The sequence below is a fragment of the Conger conger genome, chromosome 5 (genome assembly GCF_963514075.1).
Source record: "Conger conger chromosome 5, fConCon1.1, whole genome shotgun sequence".
In the NCBI taxonomy this organism is placed as follows: Eukaryota; Metazoa; Chordata; class Actinopteri; order Anguilliformes; family Congridae; genus Conger; species Conger conger.
The window spans coordinates 34,292,769-34,311,036 of record NC_083764.1 but is presented as its reverse complement, the minus strand read 5'-3'; the positions used below and the strand labels follow the sequence as shown (position 1 = coordinate 34,311,036).

The 18,268-nt window shown below is 41.5% G+C and overlaps 1 protein-coding gene across 1 annotated transcript; it reads left to right on the top strand.

Annotated features, from left to right (window-relative positions):
• Nucleotides 1–1,798: 1,798 nt before the first annotated feature.
• Nucleotides 1,799–15,177, top strand: LOC133128135 (cathepsin B-like). The gene is made up of 10 exons (XM_061241440.1): nt 1,799–1,965; nt 6,244–6,367; nt 9,928–10,013; nt 10,269–10,383; nt 10,878–10,993; nt 12,725–12,810; nt 13,582–13,728; nt 13,914–14,030; nt 14,190–14,318; nt 14,492–15,177. Exons 2-10 carry the CDS (start codon nt 6,245–6,247, stop codon nt 14,566–14,568), a joined length of 996 nt encoding a protein of 331 aa, XP_061097424.1. The 5' UTR covers nt 1,799–1,965; nt 6,244; the 3' UTR covers nt 14,569–15,177.
• Nucleotides 15,178–18,268: the final 3,091 nt, after the last annotated feature.

The following is an 18,268-nucleotide window of genomic DNA, read 5'->3' as shown; positions in this document are numbered from 1 at the left end:
TTGTGGTGAATAGCAGTTTGCAATTGTCTCCTTTGCTTTCGCTAATAGTCTTCCTTCCTCACTTAATACAAATAAGCCCTTCATCATTTTCTGGTAAAATCTATTATTAGCACTGCTATGTCGTACAGTGAAAGGCTCCATATCTGGGAATATGAGAAGGCAAAGCCCAGGAGAATAATTTGGTTGTTTGCACCAAACATTTATAAATCGGCCTTTGAAAGGGCTATTGTACAGTACTTGATGCATAGAATGTCTGGCTAAGCATGTACCTGGGAGTTACTTTTTTTAAATGTGTAGCAAGTCCTTCCAGAAAATATAAAATAAAAAAAGTAGAGAAATACATGTTCAAGACAAGATAAGAAATTATCAACTGATCATGTCCCTGCCCTTGGTGTCCTTTAAATGTTGAAATCCATAGATAAGAGAAAAACGGCTTCCTGTATCAGGGTCTCTTTCTTTTTCTGTAGCAGGTGTTTATCAGGATGCTCTTTGAGTGTTTCAGTAGCATTACCCTTGTACATTATTTAATGATGCTCTTTTAATTAAATTCTTTAAAATGCTCTGACACTATACCAAGCTGTATGCACTGTCTGCATCATACACAGATTTGTGAATTTTAATGTGGTTATAACGCCAGCATTTTTATTCATAAAGGCTCAAATGTTTCAGAGAAGCCATCCATATCTTTTAAAGGCTATTAAGGACCTCAGTGAAAACAAAACACACACACACACACACACACACACAAAAAAAACATTTATGAATAACCTTCCACATACATGACTCATGCAGTGGTGATGGGAAGTGTTATACACTGATGTGTATGACACTTCTCATGCAAGAGAGCCGAAAAATCACAGGTAGTTAAATGTTAATTAAACATGAACAGCACATTTTGCTTGACAATATTACTAGGATAGCGGATTAATATAGACTGAAATGGTTCCTGTGCTTGCTGGTGGTAAACCAAAAAAAGACAGTCACTGCCCCATTTGCTGATCTAAGCTGGATGATCTTGCCACATTTCATATAATTCTTGATAATTGTTCCTTTTTCTGTACACATGTTCAATTCACAGCTCAGCTGCCCTGTCTGGAGGGGGTGTAAAAACCTTGATTTTATGGAGACCTATTTAATTAGCCAAACAATCAGGTGTAGGAAATTCCATTCCTACAGTCTGTGTATACAGGTTTTCTTTGTCACCATTTACCCAGGCCAAATTAACTCATTTACACTGGTTTAACCAGATATTTAACAACAAACATATGTCTTATGGTGGGACACATGGACAGTATTTAGCTGTCATGCATTTATCAAGGAATGCAGCTAAATATTACTAAATGATTGGGCTAATTAGGGCTGTCCTCTTAACTAATTCCTCAATGTGGTCTGCATTCATCAGGGATATCAAACTCCAGTCCTTGAGGGTTGGAGTGTCTACAGATATTTGTGGTTTCCTTTCCATCAGCAGCCAATTAAGGCCGTAATGTGTGTGTGGACTATTTAGGCAATGAAAGGCCTAAATTCATTGGTGCTGAAGAGCACCAAAAACCAGCAGACACTGCGGCCCTCCAGGAGTTTGATACTGCTGTCCTATATGATACACAAATTCTAGTTTTAACAACAACAAAAAAGTATGAATACACACATTGCCACAATATAAGCAAGAAAATCCAAATATACCCACTACTTAGTTGGAAAACTGGTTTGAAACTGCTTTGTGGCCGCTTTAGAAAATATCTGCCTACCCAGTGCTATCACGTGAGAGTCATCAGGACAGTACACACATGATTAGTCATGTGACCTGTGGTTTATGTAGAGAATCGAAAGGCGCTGTGACACTGTTTGGAAAGTACTATAAAACCAGCCGAAGAAGGCGCACAATAATTCCGTCTACCTGGGACGTGTCGAGTCTACAGAGGGGAATCGGTGGTCAACGCGGCAGTCCCAGAGTATATGTTTAAGGTACCGTGATTGAAGATGAACCTTCTGGTTAGGAAGATTGCTTGAACGTTATCTGATATAGCCAAGTTAACCAAACGTGTCATTGAATGCTAGGAGTGGCTCATTTGCTGAAATCAAGTTGGATTAGCTAGCCTAAGCAAGTTTTGCTAGTCTTAACTAAATCGAAACCGTTCAGTTGGCTGGCTAGCTATGTTTTTACTTTCCACCTGCTTTGCTATCGTTTTGACGATTTATTTAAGGAGCCTATGGCTGATTCGTTTAGTTGGTGTTTGAAAACGAGCCACTAACCATGAAATTCGGAGTGTGGTTGGTTCAACGGTGTTCGTGTTAACGAAACGTAACCTAAAGTCTGTAGTTTAACTTGATGACTTGTGGCATATTGCGCGACTATACTGTCCTAACTTAAGTTGTAGAAAAGCTGTAACGTTAGTTACTTTATGAAAAAGTAAGGGTTGGGTTATTTCGAAGTGAATGATTTTTTCCATCTTTCCTAACGCCGGTAGCTGATCAATTCATGCAAGTCATCGTCTGGTGTTTGGCATCTCTTAACCGTTCGTTGGGGGTGTGCATTGGAAACTGCTTCGACATGCTAATGTTATACTGTATGTAGAGAATACTATTGAATTATATTTCGGTCTTGAATGTCGGTCAACTTCCTCGTGACTGGCTTGCGCAATGCATGGAACTTAGTGATGGGAATTGTCGAATCTAGATCAGCTTAGTGAGCCGCGTCTTGTGGCTTCGTTCAAAAGATTGTTTCATTTGGCTCACTCTTTAGTTCAATTGTACTTCCGGAAAGCACACGAGTCTCATATTAGTTCCTAAGTTCTTCGTTCGCAGCATTTAGCTGTATTTGTTCGCAGCGTAAACACGGTGGCTTGCTAGCCTAAATAATGCATCAGCTGTGAATAGCATTGATAAACGTTTGACCTTCCGCAGCTTCATTTCAGGTTTCGTAGAAAATGTAGGCTGCGACTTTGCTAGGCGTATTTAAGATGATACAATTACATTGTATATAATGTGAAATTGGCTTTCTAAAGCCTGTAGTTCCAGTCTGCAGGGGCGGACACGCCTACATAAACGTCAATCGCTCTAGGCTGAACCCCCAGATTTGGAAAGTTTCTATGGGTTTCCATTGAAAATGAAGTTGTCGTTTACCAGTCTAAATGAGCACAATGTGGCTATAATTTTAATATACGACTATTTTCAAAATTGACTTCATTACCAGGAAGCCCGTGGCTAACAGCTAATGGCGTTAGCCTATACAATTCATTTTTCATGGTTATGGATCATGATGTCATTGACGTGAGATTTCATAAGATCGAAGACTGTGCCTGGGAGTAATATCCTCGGGCTATAGAGTTGGATCAATTTACTATGTAACCGCGTAAGGAGTCCTGCTCCGTTTATTTTTGCGATTAAAGCGCTTTGCGGACTGTTCATTAAAATACAAAAATGACTTGTCTACGATGGTTCCCTATTCAGGACAATGGCATGCGCTGTTCTCGGAACGTTCCGTCTACATGACTGGCGCGTTACCGACTGTGTAAGTAGCTTCTGGACAGTCACAACGTTTCTGTCTTTGGTTAAGGAGATGGAGTGGGCCGGTCTCAGTGCATGGGGAGGGAGCCGAACAAATTAGACTTGGGGGTCAAAAAAGATGGATTCGTTCAAACTGATTTATTTGTTTTGGATTAATTGGTTAATTATTTTTTATTCTTTGATGGTATGATTCTTAGGGGGGCGATGTTGTGGCATGAAGAGGGTTATTTTGCCAACCATAGCATGGAGCAGCACTTTGAATTAAGTTGAAACTATTTTTTGAAGCTGCATTTTCACTTCCGGTTTCCTTGTCAGTGACTGAATTAGATTCTGCTTATTGTGGCCAGTTCAGCAGAAAGCATAGGCACTTCTCAAATTGTCAGGTGCTGTCTAAAATGGTGGTGACAAGTGAGGTAGGTGAGGGGGGGTTGTACACTGGAAGCAGATGACACTAAAAACTGAAGTTCATTGATATGGCAAATGGTGTTCCAAAGATTCTTTAGACGACAGTAACGGAATGGAATGTTGCAAAATGGGCAGACTGCTGACATGAACCCCCAAATGGTGAGCACATGAGGAGTGGGTGGCCCCTCAGTGGCCAGAAAGTGTTCAGTGGGGAATCTCAGGAAATCTGTATTGAAAATGCAAGTGGACTTTAAAAAGGCAAGTGTGATATTAAGACGTTTCAGTGTGCTTGTGTAACGGGGCTTGCTTGTTTCAGAGTCATCTGTGAATATGCTGGTGGACTGCTCGTAGAAAAACGCTTCGGGTATGACAAAATGCCTGTTTCACTTCTGCTGTGTATAAGCAACGCATCTGGTGGAATTCAGGTGTTGCATTAGCCTCAGTTCATTACGTCGATAGATTTCAAAATGAAGATTAAATGTCTCCAAGCTGCATATGGGGCTAAACATTGCCCGTGACCTGAGGGAATTAATTTCTCACCAACTGTTATGTTTCAGTTAAGTACTAAAAGTTCAAGGGAATGTCCTGTTAGATGTGTATGTGTGCAATAAATGCATGCTATGAGTAATTGTTATAGTAATAGTATGATTTTTGCCATGCACAAGCAGCCCTAATATGGATCTGTCTCAGTACATTGGTCACTAGTATTGTGTGTCCACCATGGTGACGACAGGGCCGTTGTGTAACTTCAGTCTTGATTTGACCTGCAGCTAGCAACCAGGAACAGTTCACGCACTGAACAGAGTGCCGGGCATCTAGCCTGTAATGGTCATTATGTAATGCATTTCCTGTTTAAATATTTATTGTTTAGTCATCATGAAATAGTTTGACTGTGCTAGTCCAGACGAGACGTGGGCTAATGCGCCATTTTGCTTTCCTTCATTACTACCTTACAGTATGTTTACATTAATGTCGCTAAATGACAATCTTACTACTTGTATTCATTAAATGGCTACCAAAATAATTGTATACCCTGATTCATAAAAGCAGAATCTAGGCTACTCTCTGCTGCCAGTATTGAACTTAACTGAGTTTTATATTCGCGTATCGGTTCCCAAATTAGTTGGCTAGCTTGTTTAAAAAAAAAAAAAAATAAAAAAAAAAAATACAGAATGTGTGTGTGCCTGTTTTCCGCAACTTGTATTTTATGGTAAAAAAATGGCCACTCAAGTGTAGTGAGGTTAGCTCAGCTACTTCGCCATGGCTTGGAGCAGATTACCACAACAACACTCCCTGATGTAACTCTCAATCAAAATAACATTGCTCTTGGCAAGATGCAATTTTGTCTAGCTGACCGGTAACTCATTCATTTGGCAATTCTTTGGATGAACAAGAGGCTTGGGTTCAAATCCCACCTTGGACTCTGGCAAATCTAACTTGTTACGCAAGCATCATCTTTATCAGCAGGTGAAACTTTAATTTTATTAGGCTTTATTAAAACTGCCACAGTACAGTGGATTTGTTGGGATTGTACTGTGTTGGTCATAATCATGTGAAATTGGCAAATTCATTAGAATGCCCTATCCAGTGCAAATGTTGTGTTCAAAGTTGCTTGGATGGAGTAATCTGCTCAATGAAGGTAATGGGTCACATTCGCGATGAGGTAAACTACTAGTTGTAAGGGATTGCTTGGCCAGCTTCTGCCATCTCCTCGTCAACAGTAAATGCTGCCGTTACACTTTTTTGCAGCAGTGTTGTGCTGTTTTGGTCTACAACTTTGTCTACGTTTCTGTTAAAAGCGTAGCTTAGCTGTATTGGGAACACCCTGGTCCAATTCGTTTTCTGCGTCATGAATATCTGAGCAGTCTAGGGTAAGTGGAAACCTGAACGTGCTTTATTCAGTAATGCATTTCTCTGCCTTGATCAATTTAAATAAGCTTGGGACATTGACTGCGGGCTTTCTAAGACCAGTAAAATGTAGACTCCAATCGGACGGGTGCCTCTTGGTGCATCTCGCTCAGCGCTACTCGATTCCTGTGGGCCGCAGTGTCTGCAGGTATTTGCGCCTACCATGCACTACACCTGATTTCACCAATTGACTTCAGGTGGTGTAGCACACGGTTGGTGCGAATGCCTGCAGACACTGGCATTTTGGTTCTCTTGCTTGGGGTGGTCCTGAATTCTCACCATAGCCTTGTCATGAGGTTTATTAATTTTATATAATGGTGTATTCTGTTTTAAATTGAAGGTTTGTGTTGGGCATAATCCCTTCCCTTTTGATATGGGTGAATGTAGGTTCATTATCTGACTCATTTTGGCTTTGTCTTCCAGAATGTGCCGGTTTGCCTTGCTCTGCATGCTCTCGGCCCTGTCAGTCAGTTGGGCCAGACCACGCCTCTCTCCCCTGTCCCATGAAATGGTCAACTATATCAACAAGATCAATACCACATGGACGGTAAGTCTGCAGCAACCTATCCCCCCCCCCCCCCCCCCATCTGCCGTATGTTCCTTCCCAGTGCACTTGTGCAGCTCTTTGCTAATCTCGCAAAGCTTGTGGAACATTAGTCAAGCGGAATGGCAGGTCTACACTCAGGCTTTCCAGTATAATTCAAAACCTACTGTAGCAGTAGTATCCTGTGTAAGATTTCTGGTCTGCCTGCTGTTTTGTCCTGCTTGCACTGCATAGGTTTTGCACATGAGCCATTGTTTATAGACCAACCTATGGCAAAATGGTGCTGTCACTTAGGCAAATGTCTCTTTTTTTTATTTTTATTTTTATTTTTTATCAGTGTTTGCATGTAGTGCTGTGGCCAATTGCTAGTTTGCTCTTCACCCCCAATTTGCATTATGCATGAAGTCTGCATTTAACAGGCTCTTATCTAGAGCAACTTGCACAGATTCTATTTTCAGTCCCCTTACAGCTGGATACATTTAATTTTTAAACTGATATTTCACGTCAATATACAAAGGGATGCATTTTGAGCCTGCCCCAATGTATTTGTGGCATTAATTCTAGCAACATCCACTCTCTCTGTGGACTAGCAGCATCACCGTTCCTCCTGGTTGTCTGGCTCATTCGCTCCCATTCATTTGTTAACTTACCAGATGAGTAATTTTAAACTAAACTAACTAGGGAGGATAATAGAGCGATAAGGGAATGAAAAGGGTCTCCCTTTATCACTGAATAGAAACTGCTACTGCGTAGAAATTTGCGTGTACTGTATTGCAGGTTTGAAATTATTTAGAATTTCACTGCATAGGTTAATGGCATTCCTTAGGATTCTAGGTTTTCCACCAGCATAATGTAGATGCAATGTCAGCTCCTGATTTATTTCATTAAAAAATTAGTATATTAATAAAGCAACATGCAACATGATTCTAATTTCAACACTAACTTCCCTGCTGGAAAACCTAGCTTGAGCAGTTTTCTTCTCATTGGCCTCCACTGGCTTCCTATTGCCGCACGCATCCGTTTCAAGGCCCTAGTGTTGGCATTTCAGGCTGCTAAGGGGACTGCCCCACCTTACATACAATCCCTGATCACTCCCTACTCCCCCGCTAGACTACTCCGGTCTGCCAGCTCTGGTCGCCTTATGGTTCCCTCTCTACGTGCACCTGGCGGTCGAGCTGCACGTTCACGCCTGTTTTCCGTTCTGGTTCCTCAGTAGTGGAATGACTTGCCTACCACGGTCAGAACAGCAGAATCCCTCCCCCTATTTCGACGCAGACTCAAAACCCACCTTTTCAAACTCTACCTTAGTCCTCCCTCCTGATTTCCCCTGCCCCTACTTTCTGATATCCCTATTCTTGTCTAACCCCTCCCCCCCCCCCCCCCCCCCCAAAAAAAAATAAAAAAATAAAAATGCACTTATGATAACTGTTTAGAACAGCATTTCATGTGTATTTTGCTAGTTTCTGGATGTGATGCTTTGACTTATGGTAGAACCTATGCACTTGTAAATCGCTTTGGATTAAAAGCGTCTGCCAAATGACTAAAATGTAAAATGTTTTGCAACTGCTGTTAGCTGGTTGGCCAGTTAAACCAGCTCCATACTCAACATGGTTTGACCAGCTCAAGATGTTTTGAAATGGCTGGCATTTCACATTTGTCATAGCTTGAGTTTTACACCAGGGTTTTTTTACAAAGTTGCAAATTCAGATTAAGCCTAGTCCTCGATAGGGGTGTTAAACGTTTAGACGTTTAACCAAAGCTGAGTTGTAAATGTTTACAACCTATCATTTTCTGAAGCTGAAAAGGTCTCTATCAAACCCACATTCACGTCCAGGTGTATTGTGGTTTACATTCTAAGCTTGCAGTCGACAAGCTAGTTCTAGCAATCGTTGGCCATTTTCAGGGGGTTAAGAATGCAAAGACTGCAGGGAATTTAATGCTACAAATTTTAATCTGTGGCTGTTGGTTCACTCGTCTATGGCGTTTGATTCATATAGGATCTGTGTTTATTCAGTGACGCGCAAATTCAACCTACCGTCAAACTGGACGTAGCCTTCCTGAAGCCTGAATCTGCATTTAAAATAAATGACGTAAAAAAAAATCATTGGACAAATGTTGCTCGCAATATTACTAAGTAGGCAAGCTGAAAATCACGATGGCTATAATTGCTTGGAAGCACTATTAATCCAACAATTTTCGAACTTGAGACTGCTTATTGATGCGATCATGATCCACCTTTTATTTTTATTTTTAAAAATTTGTTCTATCTAATGTTGGCCAGAGCTTTGTCCTTAGACCTGTAGCCTGTCATTATCAGTTGGATTGAAAGCAAATATTCCCTGCTTTCAGTGAAAAATGGACCACGTTCATCTCACCACTACAATTGCCCTGCGTCATATAAAATCAAATGCATTGGTAAAGTTTACAGTTGCATACAAATATGAAATTGTTTCTCCTGTCTTGGCATAAAAAAATCTGTAGATCAATCACCTATGGTAAAATGGAATCGGTGTTCTGATTCAGGCAAATCTCGCATGACCATGGAATTGAGTGCACAACCCTGTCTAACAAAGTTTTCAACTGCAGCAGATTTGCGCATTTAATGCCAATCGAGTCATTAAGACTCATGATGACCAACATGCCTGGACATGCTGTAAGATGCAGGGATTTAACCAGACTGCCAAATTAGTTTTACATGTACCTAGTAGGGGTGTTAGAAAAAATCAATTCACCTCAATATCGCGATACTTCGTGCCGTGATTTTAAATCGATCCTCTAAAGTGCAATATCGATATTTTATTAATTAAAAAAAAAAAAAAAAAAAATTTCATAATATTTAATGTGGCCGCTACTGATGGCATTTCGGTTAGCCATTAGACTATGCTTTTTTAAGATCTCGCGAGCGCACAGGCCTCGTCGTGACTGTTTGAAACTCATGCGTTTCGCCATTTGGTTGCTGAAACTATGCTATGGCTGAAGCTCAGCAAATCAAACCGGCTCCCGCAGCATTCAGTTTGTTTTTGCATCACTGTGTTTTATGCTATGGATTTTTCTGAAAGTAGGCCAGATTTTTTCTGATGGAAAATAGGGATGGAAAATCGCAATATCGCCTTGCCTACAGTATCGCAATATATCGCAATATTGTATCGTCACCCCTATATCGGGATACGTATCGTATCGCCAGCTTCATGCCAATACACACCCCTAGTACCTAGTGTAGTGCAACCTCCGTTACAGCAATTGGGCTGACAATGTTATTTAAATTGAACTAAGAAGGCGCAAAATAAAGTTTGAAAATGCAATTGTGTTTGTCAGTGCTGCAGTTTAAATAAATAAAATGTATATACGACCCCTAGCAATCGTAAGCAGTATCAGTTGCACGGTACGGATTTGTCACATCCCTGCTCCTTGACTAAATTCAATTGGAGGTTCTCCATACAAAGATGCATTTAGTCCATGATTAAGCTTAATCTCTTATCCAGCCCTGAGTTTGTCATTGACCCTCGTCTTATTGCAGGCCTCTGGTAATGTTTACTTTGTCACATGGTCTTTCTTTCCTGTAGGCTGGACACAACTTCCATGATGTTGACTACAGCTATGTGAAGCGGCTATGTGGGACTCTGCTGAAGGGACCCACACTCCCAGTCATGTGAGTCTCCCCTTTGTGCAGCACTTGTAGTGTTAGCATTGCTTATGTTAAGGATTGGAGCCATTTTAATCTAACGTTAAAAGGGAATGGTGTCTTTTGGACAGTCGTGGTCTTTGGCTGATTTTGCGTGGAGGTTGTATGGTCACAATCTGGCTCCTGCTCCCCCTGCAAAATGAGTTTTATTTTATTGGTTTCACAAACTTGTCTTGGGACTGGCACTGCAAATTTGCTAATGTGAAACTTTACTGTCTCCAGGGTTCAGTATGCTGGAGATGTCAATCTGCCTGATAACTTTGACCCGAGGGAGCAGTGGCCCAACTGCCCCACCATCAAGGAGGTCCGGGACCAGGGCTCCTGCGGCTCCTGCTGGGTACGGCTTGAACTCCTGCTGCTAGGGGCTGGGAGCCTGACCTGGGGGACCTGGGTTCAGTCCTCTTGCTCTATTGCATATTGTAGCTTGACCGCATGCCTTTGCAGTGTTCTGGAGAGGCTAGGCTCAAACTGTATTTACAAAAGTGTCCCAAATTACCTGAATTCACCCTCCTTTTTGAAGGATTGTGGTGCAAAAGTATGCTGGGTACAATGCAATCTTGTACTTTGAATGTCCTTCATGATGGGCTTTCCATAAATTACATTCCTTTCCTATTACTAGAACCATGTGCATGCTATTGAGCAGACTAGATGGGTGTTTATGAATGTCCTACAGGAATATTAAGGAAACTTAACTTGAATGTAAATGTAATGGCTCCTTACTGTATTGTTTGGGGTGGGGGTGGGGGGCCTTTGGCATAGCCAAGTAATTAGTGACTTAAGTGCTTGTTCCCCTTCCCATGCTGTGTTGCTGACTTGATACTGTTTGGGCAGGCTTTTGGTGCAGCAGAGGCCATCTCTGACCGCCTGTGCGTCCACAGCAGCGGTAAGGTCAGTGTGGAGATCTCCGCTGAGGACCTGCTGACCTGCTGCTCTGACTGTGGCATGGGGTGAGCTTTGTCTTTTAGTCATGTATAGACCTCTACAATGCTGCAGGTGTCCTTGTCCCTCCCAGGTCCCCAGTCCTCTGGTGTTTGGATTGTGTGCTGCTCTTGCATTGGCTTCCTCAAAATGAAGCAGCCATTTGTAAAGGCCGTCTTGAAGAACTGCCCATACGGGGAAAAAAAATAAATAAATAATAATAATGCTGTTTATCCACAAAATGAAGATGTTAAAGTTCTGAAATTGGCTTCAGTCAATCTTGCAGACTGATGTCTTGTGAGCTTAAATTGGTGTACAAAAGAAACTTTTAAACGAATTGCTGCTTGCAAACAAATAAATGAGGTTGTAAGTTATAGGCCGAGGTTAGTTAATGGGTTAGTTCATGTCCAGTCTAGTAGATATTAGATTTTGGCATGCAAGAATTGCGGTAAATTTATTTTGCCTAATTGTATGGTCAGGTTTCGGAAGGCTGCTTGAGCAATCATGTTAATTCCGACTTTGCTTACTGTTCATTTAAAAAAGAAAGTGTGTGTGTGTGTGTCCCTGGGTATGCACTTTGTCGTACGTCGCTCTGGATAAGAGCGTCTGCCAAATGCCAATAATGTAATGTAATATACATATATACACACACAATTCTAATATTATTGCTCGTTTGATCTAAACCACTGTTTGTATTCATGTTTAGTCACTGTTTGTTTTCCTTAAAGCACTCTCCTTTAAATGTAATGTCAGGAAGGGCTCGCCATTTTTGCAGTAAGATTTGATAATTGCATAGTTTATCATTAATCTCCCCCATCACCAGTACGAAGGCTATAGCAAGTAGGCCTACTGAAGCCAGAGTAAAAGAGGAAGTCGGACACATTGCTAGTACCAATGCATGGTACATGAGCCCTTCGTTGTAAAGCATTTTCATTGTCTTCATTGTTTTCATTCATGTTGCATTGGTCAAGTTCCAGTGAGAATGTACCTCCCACTACAGCACCCCCAATTAATGTTCCCATGGCCCTGATTATGTTACCCTTGCATGCGAAGTCTACTTGTCAGTCTCTAAATGCAGGTTAAAATGATAGTTTGAGTGTATACTATTATCCTACCCTGATCGCTCATTCGGTATGTGACAAATCATTAGTTTTTGTAAACCATTACCATCCCAAAGACAACTTTCAATTCCCTGCAGTGTTTGCATTCTTGGCCCCCAATCTGCAAGCTACTGTAGCTTGTAGATTGCGGTTTACATTATAAACTACCAATCTGCCTGGTGGTGAACATGTATTTATTAAACTCTGCTTACCATTTCAGCTTTAGAAATGATACGTTAGCAATTAATTTTTGTAAACGTCACGTTCACACACAGATTGCCTAGATGTGCAAGCCTTTAATGTTTAAGATGCACATAACACCAGTGACAGTGATTGTGCATTCTTTAGAGTGAATGTATAAAAATTGAAATGCAGCATCCTGTCATTTGTGGATTGAGTTGAAGGCTACGTTCTGCGTGCCAAATGAATTGCATTTCGAGACTTATCTTGTTAGTTGGTGGGACTGGAAACCAATGTGGTATGCTGCTTTTGTCCATCCGTTTCATGGTTTTATGTGTTGTGCTCTTCTGCATATCACTGTTGTAAAGCATGGTTATTGGTTATTTGTTACTTGCACCTTCCTGTCCGCTTGAACCAGTTTAGTCCTCTAACCTCATTAACAAGGCGATTTCACAGACCTTAACATGGTTGCTTCTCTAGGTGCAATGGAGGATACCCCGCTGCTGCCTGGGAGTACTGGACCAGCCAGGGACTGGTGTCTGGTGGGCTGTATGACTCTCATATTGGTAAGTGCTTTCTACACACCACATGAGGACTGAAATAATGCCTTGTGGCCATTTAAATGTAATTCTCTAGTGTTGGGCAATGTTTGACTTTACAGCTGGTGTGGTCCTGGGTTCATGACCATTTTCTGGGCTGCCACCCATGCACACACTCCCTTTTGTCCCCTAAACCATGTGATTTACTTGTTGTCCGTATCCTTGTGGGGGACTGCATTGGTACTGGGTTTGCGCAATGCATCAAAGTCTGTTACTTTAGCCTTGCGCCTCTGTGGCTCGCATGATTTTGGGTTCTAGTTCAGTGGTTTCCGATTAGGTAATTAACATTGCTGACCTGTAACTTCCTTTCAGGCTGTCCTGTTACTAAAGCCATTTGCTGTACTAGAATATTGGCGTTTCTAAAACTTAGAGTATGGAATAACCTTATGCTACTGAATGTGGCCTATTTTATGCAAAGATTATCCCTGGTGACAAAGTTCAGCAGTTTGATTCAAGATGAAATTGTTTTACATCATTCATGTTCCGCTCCTGAGCCAGGCCCACCAAACATTAGAAATTAGGTTTTCAAAATAAGTGATTGAGTCAACTTAAGATGTCAAACTTGTTCACAACATTATCTAAAATAGACCATTTGGAGAAGTTTTGGCACACCAAAATGACACTGCCCCATCTTGGGAAAACACTTGCAGAATATCACTGCCTTTAGATATCTACGGAACCTGCATTTTTAGAATTGTCTTCCTTAATCCTTTTTGTGCTGAACATTTTTGGTTTTAGGGTGCCGGCCATATTCTATTGCTCCATGTGAACATCATGTGAATGGGACACGCCCACCCTGCACTGGTGAAGGTGGTGACACACCCAAATGTGTGCCTCAGTGTGAGGATGGGTACACCCCTTCCTACAAGCAGGACAAACACTATGGTGAGTGGCTGCACTTGGACAGGGGTGAAAGCTCTGCATACAATAAGCAGATTTACTGTTTTCTGAGCTCCATTGTATTTGAGATTAAACAATGAATCTTCCTGGATCCCATAATTGGTGCTAGTTGGCTCTGAAATGCTAATCTGCTTTTTTTTTTTTTTTTTTTTTTTTTTTTTCTCCTGCAGGAAAGCGTTCCTACCGTGTTCCCTCTGAACAGCGGCAGATAATGGCTGAACTGTACAAGAACGGCCCGGCAGAGGCTGCCTTCACTGTCTATGATGACTTCCTGTTGTACAAGACTGGTGAGCTTGCATAAGTGTTAAACCATTGGGAAGGTTCTTGTATTGCCTTATGTTTACCACACACACAAGACCCAGGGAGGTCTCAAGCAGGCATCTAAGGGGCGAGGGGTCTATACATAAACAATTTTTTATTTTTTATATATTTTTTTCTCTCTGCAGGTGTCTATCAACATGTCACTGGATCACCCCTAGGTGGCCATGCCATCAAAATCCTGGGCTGGGGGGAGGAAAATGGTACCCCCTACTGGCTGGCTACTAACTCCTGGAACACTGACTGGGGTGACAATGGTAAGCATTGGTTCCTTCTGATGGCCAGCTAATTTTGTTTTATTTTATTGCAAATTCATCAACTTTGGGGTGGGCCACAGAAGAATACAGACAATGGGGTAATGATGCACAAAACGAATGTGTCAGTGCAGTGAGAATTTGAGTGGCCTGTCCTTTACATCCTTTAATTTCAGGCTTCTTCAAAATCCTGCGTGGGGAAGACCACTGTGGCATTGAGTCAGAGATTGTCGCAGGAATCCCCAAGAACTAAAGAATCTTCAAAGTGGTTCTCTCTGCCTCTGTAAACCTCGCTTTTATCGAGAGGGACATTTGATCACTTGATGCCCTGCATTCTAAAACTAGTATCGGACTTCCATAGCTGAGCTATGTGCTGACCACTTCCTGCTGCTAGATCACTTCTGAATATTGGGTTTAATATTGCAGCTTATTTAGATTTTATAAGAGTGTTAGATTGGGGCTACTCGCATGTCCTTGAGTGAAATGGAGGGGTACTTCTGACTGTAGCAAGCTCTGGGCATACCTTGAGAGCTGTACATTCAGTCAAAATTGACTACAAAGGAGCTCCCCTGAGCCCACCCCCCCCCCCCCCCCCCCCCAGTCATGCCATGACCACAATCGCCAAGCCAGTAGCTTACATTTTAGAACAATTTACTACTAGAGATCTGTTTTTAAAATGTTTTCTTTACTTGTGTAGTTTTCTTATTGCGGATGACATTGTACTGTTTGGTTTTTTTCCAAAGGTGAAATAATAAATTGAAATTAAGTCATTTCTATATTAAATGTGCTTTTCTGCCTTGCCATGATCTGCTCAAATACCTTGACAAAAAGCTGATCAGTAAAATAAACCCCTAAATGTGAAGCCTTTTGTAAAATCTGCTCTGTCCATGCAAATTCCATACCTCGTGCTCAAAATGGTTAGTTTCCCTTTCTTCTGGTTTCAAAAGCCCAGTTTGTGTGTGGTCAGTATAGCCTACTGTGTTCATTTATTTTTATGCGCAAAATCTACAGTAACCTCTTAGTAAATGATGGCAGCAATATAGAACTACCCAGTGGCTACATTCATTGTAATATATTGACCAAGTTCTGATATTATGGCACAGGGAAATGAACTAGAATGGAAACCGACTGAAATGTTAATAAAATATGGTCTGATTAATATGTGAATCTTATAGGAAATGCCACAAATGCACTTTTGTAGACCTGAAACTTTGAGCTTTGTGAACTGAAAATAAGGCCGATTGCTGAACTGAAGTTGGTAATGGTTTTGTGTAAGCTAGTAGTTAAGATTAATTTGGAACAGCCAAAATCAATTAACTCCTCAAATTTAATTTGGTGTGGTTGGACATTGCCATGGTTATTGGAGGAGGGGGGATTTTAGAATTTGTACAGTCTTGTAAAGCTGAGGAGCTGACTGCAACTGCTAATGTAATAGGGGGGTCAGATGCATTTGTTATACTGGTAAACGCTATGCTAGTGCATTCAATCATAGATTGCAACAGTGACAACTTTAAGCATTAAATTATCTGCCCATATGGTTCTGCAACCACAAAATTACAAGGCTCTGTATCGTCAGTAAATGATCAACACTGCTTCTTTATTTCTTTTTTTTGTTTTTATAAAGCCTTTAGAACCAGAAGGTAAGATTTGTGTACCAAACAGGACGAAGATGACGTTTGCCAGTATACTGGCAATTACTCCATTTACCAGGAACATTGATAACTTTCTTTATGCTCCTATTCTCCAAATAGTACCTTTCAAATCTGACAAACGCGACAGAGCCTGCCGTCGTTCCGTAGCGTTCTAAAATGTTCGCCGAACAGGTGACTAGTGTGCTGCACAACACTGTATGTTTTGTCTTAAGTTTTCACTCTAGCTAACCAATTATATGATGAGCAAGCAACTTATCTGTCTATGAAACAAACTGCCTATATAACTTAATATATGATGGTGTACCACAAATGATGCAACTGCAACTTAGTTTGAACACGTAAAGAGATCAAAGGAATGTGTAGCTGCCCAAATTGCACTCCAGACAACATTACATTACATGGCATTTAGCAGACGCTAATTAAAACACAAGAACAAGTGCAAAGAGGACCTGAGAGGACAGTATAGTTCCGAGTCCTAGTGTAAACATGCAGAAAATCAGAACCCGTTAAGAGTACAATCAACTTTCAAACTAGCATACCACAATTGCAGCTAGAATACAAAAAATACCTATACAAGTAATATCTATACATAAGTGCCATTACAGTCTAAGGTTAATCATGGTGGTGAGTTGGGGAGGGAAAGGTGTAGCCTGAAGAGATGGGTCTTCAGTCTGCGCTTGAAGGAGGTCAGAGACTCTGCCGTTCTGACATCCACCGGGAGGTCATTCCACCACCGTGGGACCAGGACAGACAGCAGTCGTGAGCGTGAGGTGCAGGTGTGGCGAGGAGGAGGCGCCAGACGGCACGAAGTGGCAGAACGGAGCGGTCTTGTTGGTGTATAAGTCTTGATAAGGGATTGAATATATACAGGGGCTGATTGTTTAACTGCCTGGTATGCGAGCACCAAAGTTTTAAATTTGATGCGAGCCATTGTAGGGGAAAATTCACAGAACGAAAGATCTCCCTCCTAAAAGCATGATAACCAATCACAAGTCAAAATCAGACTCCGCCTTAGTGAGCAGGCTGGTTCCTCCAAAACTCTCGACGATGTGTGCTAAAAGTTTATCAATATATCTGTATTAAAGTATGATATGTACCCTGTATAGTTTCAAACTGATTAACTGCTAAATTGTGCTCGGATTACACGGTGAGCCCAGCCAGCTGGCGGGGGGCCCCGTCTTGAACTGTGTAGACCAAACTGTCAAGGACACGGGCAGAGCAAGATATGACTATACAGCTGATTTCTCCGGGACTCTCGATGTTTTATGCCAGGAGTGTATCTATTTGACCTAGAACATTAATTATAGCTGAGCTTATGAAAACGCAAGAAACCACAGTGAAAACTGTTGAAATGAGAGCAAAGAATGCTACGTACATTTATTCCCTTAGAAGAGAATAATTAATCAAATGTTTAGTATGTCTGTATATTAGAAAAGTATATTAGAAGTGAATATTAATGAAATGTTTAGTTTGTCTGTATATTTTCAATGATTACTGCTGCTTAGTTTGTCTTATAAAAGCGAAAGATACAGACTGACGTGTATGGATGACGTGTTAGAGGGAGGGCATCCAGAACTTTATGAGGTCTGGTAGTTTGCCAAGAGCAGGTGCGGGGTGAAGTGAGGACACGTAGTTGGCAGAATGCCCTGAACTTTGTACAGAGTTGGCAGAGCATAAGGACCGTTGGCAATTTGCCACAATGACATTGTGGGAGGAGCGTTGGGAGGAGTTACGATAAGAAAAGTGTGGGTGATTTGCCAGAATGAGGTTTGAGGAGGAGTTGTAGGTGGAGTAACTGTGTATAAAATGGGTGTACAAATGCCAGTCGGGGTTCAGTTCTGGAGAGCTGATCCGGCTTTATGCATGTCTGCTAATAAAGTCTGATTTTCCTGAAGATCTTGCTGCCTGGTGTCGTCTTTTCCCTCGCGAAGATGTTTTTCGACAAATTGAAGATTTGGACTCTGTCGTTTCCTAGACACGACACCATAACAGGCAGCCAGTGGAGGTTGCGGAGCAGGGGGGTGACATGTGAATGTCTGGGAACATTGAATACCAGACAGGCTGCAGCATTCTGGATCAGTTGTAGAAGCTGTAGAAGCTATCATTGAAACTCTGTATAGTATTGCTTATTATCCAAGCGAAGACTACGTATCTAGTTATAAAACAATACCAGTTCGCTATCGGTAGCAGCAAGCAAATTAGCCATAGTTAGCTTGACAAATTTACGAATATCCACCTGAGACACAACGCTTGTGCAACAATGCTCGCAACGCTCGCTACTATGTTCGTAATGCCTCCGGT

Coding starts and splice junctions, on each gene's coding strand:
- LOC133128135 (XM_061241440.1), top strand. CDS start 6,245: ATGTGCCGGTTTGCCTTGCTCTGCATGCTCTCGGCCCTGTCAGTCAGT. Junction 10,014..10,268: donor GGACCCACACTCCCAGTCAT/GTGAGTCTCCCC, acceptor TACTGTCTCCAG/GGTTCAGTATGCTGGAGATG. Junction 14,031..14,189: donor CTTCCTGTTGTACAAGACTG/GTGAGCTTGCAT, acceptor TTCTCTCTGCAG/GTGTCTATCAACATGTCACT.